Here is a 6,392-nt window from a genome sequence, read left to right as displayed (position 1 = left end):
ATATATACTTTTTTTTCATTAAAACAAAGAATAAAATTAAAGGTGTATTATATAAAATAATATATTTATTTGAGTGATGATTAAAAAATGCCAAATCGACAGAATATCATAAAGTTATTCAGCAAAAGTTAAAAAAATTTTAAAAAATTTATTCTTTTGGTCAAGTTCTTGAATATTTAAAAAATTTAGGATTAATGTATGCTTGAGCCTAAAATAATATTAAATAATTTATGTTAATATTTAAATAATTTTATAACTAAATTTATTATATTAAACTTATTTATTATTTTAAATCCAAATATCCTTTACTAAAACAAGAAAATTTTACTTTTTTCGTCAAAAATTATTTATTTTTTTCTTATTCATTTACAAAAATTTCTTTTCCTTTAAAAATATCATTTTGTTTAAAGAATAAAATTACTTTAGAACACAATAGAAAATTTAAAAAAAATGTCTTTAATTTAAAATAAAATTTATTATTTCAAAAGTCTGCTACCAGAAAAAAACTAGCTTATATTGGATTAAGGAAATGAAACTATTTATTTTTTGTTGTAAAATAAAACACTTTGTATTGTATATAAAAAAAAAATATATAATAATAATATTAATAATAATATGTAGCAAAATATATAAAAACATCTATAAAAAAAAAATAATTGTGGGTATAATGAAATAAAAAAAAATTAATGTAACTATTAATACATCAAATTAATCATTTTGCCATGATGCTTACGTATGATAAATAAGCAAATAAAAAATGGAGAGTTAACAAATAATTCCTTCAATGTTAACTAATAATATTTAAAAAAAATTAAGGCAGGTAAAATTTTGTTTAATGACAAATTTCTGCATTCACTCAAAATCATGTTTTTTTCAGCTTTATTAATAAAGTTTATCAAAATCATTTTCAAAAAATAACTGCGTTTTTTTATATTTTATATAATTTAATATTTAAAATTAATTATTAATCTTTTCGGATTTAATCAAAAAATTGAATGATGAAATTACAAATGTACTGAATTCCAATACGATAAATTTATCATCAGAAAAATTATAATTTAATACCAGTACGTGACATTTTTATTTTATTCAAAACAGAATTTTTTTCTCAATTTTCCTACGAAAAAAAAAATGAAATTATGATTTTATAATTTTTAATAAACAAAATTCAATAATGGTCATATATATAAATATATATATTTGCTTTGTTTAATTATTGATATTTATAGAGAACTCTAACAAAGTTAATTTACGTACACAAAAAAAAAAATTGAACAAAAAAAAAAATCATTCAAGCTCGTTACGTTTACATATAAATATTTGTTGAAAAAATATACTGAATAGAGCATTTTTTATGAAATAAAAAAAAAACGAGTATTGAGAATATAGCGATAAAAAATCATTCTCAGATATTTAAAACAAATAATTACGTTTTTACGTTATTATAGATTTGTAGAGCGCATTAAAACATTTATGTAAGATACTGTGATATATCATTGTTTATTATTTGTTTTGATTGTATTTGATCAAATAAAACCGAGACAAGAAACTTTAAAAGTCATTATTACCTACAAGTAAAGAGTACCATAAATTACTAACTAACGATATTATGATTTACGAGCAATCTACAGTCACTACGTGTCTGCCTGAGTGTTACTGCCAAATTTATAAAATATGATTTGAATTTAACTGTTTATTAAAATTTCTACTGTAAAATCAACTTAAGAATCTATTGTTTATTTCTATTATCATTTAAATTTAATGAGACAAATCTCACCATGAATTCGCACTTGATTTCGATGTACTGTATAATCATGGGATTCTTGAAAAAAAAATCTACACACGGTCAAATTTTGTTTTATTAGTCGTCTAATATATTTTTTTTACTGATACCAAATTAAATTTTTTTAATTTTTATTACGATAGAAGACATGGCATAGACTAATTTTTTCTTATTTTCTCTTAATTATATATATATATATAATAGATGTGTATAATCATTCATATTTAGTAACAGAATAATTAAAATATTAATATATTTGAAGAAAATAAATACGATCTTTTTTTTTCCCGTGTAATTTAAATGATAGAGATGAATTAATTTTTCTAGAAATTTGGCAATAAAAAAGAGCTCAAACCATGAAAAGGCACAAATTCAAGTCAATACTTTTATAACCATACCAAATTTGATAACATTAACTGATTCTATCATCCCACACGGAAAAAGTAAATATCCGTATACATGCGGCATATATTTAGATTTGCCCGAATATATACGCATATATACTTTTTCCGTGTCGGATATAGATATGGCTGGAAAAAAATTTTCCTTATTCTCTTAATAATATAGATAATAATTGTTTAGAATGACGACTCCACCTAATTTCGACCGCAATAAATTTAAAAATTCAGTTAATATTTTAAATGAAACATTAAATTGAAAGTCAGTCAACGGACAGAGGACCAGGACTTCAGATGTTCGTCGGCTGACTGACCTGCACCCAGATCCAGTACAAAAAAATTGTAAAATTATCAATCGTCCAACGTCACATCTCAGGTTGCCCTAGCAAACGTCTTCCAGGTTATATCTCGTCATGAGTTTAGACTACAGGCCACGACGGTGTTCGATTCCCAGACTAAACTACCATCGTATTTTCTCACTTCCTTTTTATGATAACATTGAATTCACTTACAAAAATTAAATATAATTTTTTTTTTATTTAGAAAACTGACGGAAATAAATTTTGCAAAATAAATTAAGACTATAAGTCAATATAATTTTTTATAAGTTTTATTTATGAACTTATAAAATTATAGAACTTATAAAACATGAGCTAAATTTACTAAAACAATACATAATCGTCAAATCTGTGAGCATTAAAAGAATAATTCGTGATTTTATTACTTTAACAAATGAAAAATTATTTTTTTTTAGGATAGTAAACAAGTATAATAAAACAAAATTAATGTTTTAAAATCCAAGGGTGCGCAAGAACATCGTCCCAAGGCAATCGTTTTTCAGGTTTGACGACAATCAACTAAAGAAAAAAAATAAAGATATTTTAATTATGATTTTTTTTCAATAGATAATTTTAATATGACTTGCAATTACCTTTGAAATTAAATCACGCGCTCCATCACTGACATAACTTGGGAATGTATATTGAGCGTTTACTATTTTAGAACGAGTTCCTTCATAAGTTTTGGCTATAAATGGCGGATTACCAGTCAACAATTCATAGCATAACACTCCAGCCCCCCATAAATCAACAGTATGATCATGCGACTTTCCAAGAACCATTTCAGGTGGTAAATAGTCAAGTGTACCACATAAAGTTTCCCTTCGAGAAGAAGGAGCATGAACGGACCACCCAAAATCGGCAATTTTCAGCTCACCATCTCTTCCTAATAGCAGATTTTCAGGTTTTATGTCACGATGAATTACTTTTTTACTGTGACAATATTTCATGGCATCTGCTAGCTGACGTATGTATGGAGCAGTTCTGAAATAATTTTCGATCTTTTTATACACAACCCTCAAAATCTTATACGCTTTTTGTATCTTTCATCGTAGTTAAGATATTTAAGGCCCAGTTTTTCAAACCGGGCTTAAATTATTATTGCTGGTATATATATCCATATAACAATCTTATAGCAATCGTGTCCAAGTCTGGTCACCAGTACACTAGTTGTCTACGTTTTTATATAACTGTGGATCTTGCTGCAGACACTGGTACAAAGTTTTAAATTCCAAGTCTTGTCCAAGACTTGAAAAAAAACTTTGTGTTATGTTGTACTTGAAGAATTGGACAAGAATATTGAAGATATCTTGCTCATGGTGCATTGGTACAGTGACTTGAGCTAATCTTGCACCAGAAACTGCTTGCATATACTAACGCATATCTTGCGCCAGATCTGCTCCAGAAGTGTCATTGCACTGTCTGCCTCACTTCTGTCTCTGTCACTTTTCTCCTCCATTGGCATACGATACAGGATTCTGGGGTAAAGTGACAGAGATAGAAGTCAGATATATAGAGAGTGTGATATGACACTTCTGGAGCAGATCTGGCGCAAGATGTGCGTTAGTGTCTGCAAGTAATTTCTGTTGCAAGACATACGCGTAAGTAACTTTACTAACACATCTTGAGCAAGAGATCTTCAATGTTCTTTTGTACAATATCATGTGCAAGTCCTGCAACAATCTTGTCTTAGAATCTCGCATTAATATCTTGTGACAGATTGATAGGTATATAAAGACGTAGACACCTACGGGTCTTCCTCAAAATACTTTCATAAAAATAGTACAATACTACAAGATTGTAGTGATACTCGGGCCATCATGTAGTGCTCGTTAATATTACCTTTTCTCATCGAATCGTCCATCAGGTGCTGCTTTCAAAGCCTTGTACAGCTCGCCATTAGGTGCGAATTCCAAAATAAAATAGACTCTTCTATCATCGTAAAAGTAACCATACATACGTAAAATATTAGGATGTCTGTTGAACAAACATAAAAATTTCACTTTCTGTTATGAATAAAAAAAAATAAATTTAATAATAAAATAGTACTTTACCGTAAATGTGTTTGAATTTCGATTTCCCTGCGTACTTGATGTTCAATTTTGCCTTCTTCTATTTGATTAATAAAAAGTACTTTCATTGCGATAATAAACTTTGTTCGTTTTTCTCTAGCTAAATAAACATTTCCAAATTTTCCTTTACCCAAAGGTTTTCCAATTTCGAAATCAGTCAGGGTCCATTTTTTTGTTTGATTTGATTGCTTAATTAACGGACGTGACTTATCATTGTGTTTTGTATTTACATCGTTTCCATTGACTGGTTTAGCTTCAGAATTCGGTTCTCGGCAGTACTGAGAGTTGACAGTTTTTTTTTCTGATAGTACTTGAGACTCACTTTTAGTCTTTGAGTTTTTAAAACCGAAAACTGCGTTGTCAGACTTCGCATCATTGACACATAAATTTTCTTTTAATTGATTGGATTTTGTTGGTTTATTTGACTGCATTAAATTATTGTGTTTTAAATTGGGATCCATCACTTCAAATGTAATAAATAAAACGTGCACAGAATAATTGCCAGTTGATTACAATTTTATTTTTTCAAATTCATATATTATGACTCGTGTAATAAAAAAATTAACTGAAGTAACTGATAGAATTTTCTATTTCATAGAATTCAAATAAAATCAGATAATTGTCAATAAATTAATTGTGAATATGTCGAAGTATTCAAAAATTTTAATTCATAATTCTGATCCCTTGACAACAGAAGCTAATGAATAAATAATTTTAACAGGATATCAAAATAAAATCTTCTGTTTTAATATTCACACTTAGAGACTTCAAATGTATGACAATTATATTAATAACCACTAAAATTATTTGAATTGATATTTTAAATCTATTTTTGAATAAAATTTATGTGAAATATTTAATTTATGATTGAAACGTGATTTCAACAGACATGTCTAAATTTTAAATTCTTACAACGTATTTTTAGTTTATTATATTTATTGCAATTTCTAATTTGGGCAGAGACCTCTATACTTCGTAAAACAAGTCACAAAAAAGTTTAATAACAAGCCTATCACATTCCTAGAGAGAGCAGACTTCATGGAAATTAACGGAAATATACCGCGAATATTTGACTTCAAATTGCTGTCATTCATCCCTAGCCACTTTAGCTTGAAATTGACAGTAATTTGATATTGAAATTACCTGAAATCTGCTGCCTGAATTTGCCGACAATTTGACGGCAAAAGTTGGAAACATAAATTTGCGGTCAATTTTTCTTCAATTCAAAGGTAACTTTTTACGAAAAAAAAAGTCTGTGATGTTCATTCTTTCCATTTCAGAAGGTAAACAAATTTATACATAAAAATGTCTACAATTTGACGGTAAAAAAATACTAACAATTTTAGAAGTGAATTTGCATTTTAATTCGCGCAGTAAATTTAAGTCAAATTCAATAGCAAGTTGCATACAAATTGTCGTAAAAAATGGAAAACTCCAAAGTTGACGGAAATTTGACGATAAATTCAAGGAAACTTTTGTAAAGTAAACTTTTGCTAAAGCAAACTGCGCGAAGGGATAAAAATGTGTAAAAGTTGACGTTAATTAATTTTGAATGTCAAGTCAAAGTTCGGCCCTTAATTTTCTGTCAACTTTCCACTAATTGGATTATTAGTTAATTATGATACTGAAGTTATCAGACGTCTAATAATTTTTGGTTTTTTTTTTAGACGATAAACCATAAAAGAAAAAATATTTGAAAAAATTGCACCTGTAGTTTTTAAAATTTTCTACATGTGCATATTTTTTTGCAATTGATTTGTTGAGAAGCAAAAATTCAAAAATTTTTAAATGTCTGCTAACT

At 27.2% G+C, this 6,392-nt stretch overlaps 1 protein-coding gene across 1 annotated transcript; it reads right to left on the bottom strand.

Moving 5' to 3' along the window:
* Nucleotides 1-2,775: 2,775 nt before the first annotated feature.
* LOC130666553 (aurora kinase B-like) lies at nt 2,776-5,348 on the bottom strand. Its single transcript, XM_057467671.1, has 4 exons — nt 4,574-5,348; nt 4,362-4,496; nt 3,113-3,503; nt 2,776-3,038 (listed from the first exon to the last, which is right to left on the bottom strand). The coding sequence occupies exons 1-4, from the start codon at nt 5,050-5,052 to the stop codon at nt 2,964-2,966; spliced, it is 1,080 nt and encodes a 359-aa protein (XP_057323654.1). The 5' UTR covers nt 5,053-5,348; the 3' UTR covers nt 2,776-2,963.
* Nucleotides 5,349-6,392: the final 1,044 nt, after the last annotated feature.

This window comes from Microplitis mediator, chromosome 1 (genome assembly GCF_029852145.1).
Source record: "Microplitis mediator isolate UGA2020A chromosome 1, iyMicMedi2.1, whole genome shotgun sequence".
Lineage (NCBI taxonomy): Eukaryota > Metazoa > Arthropoda > Insecta > Hymenoptera > Braconidae > Microplitis > Microplitis mediator.
This window is presented reverse-complemented; position numbering and strand designations above follow the sequence as displayed.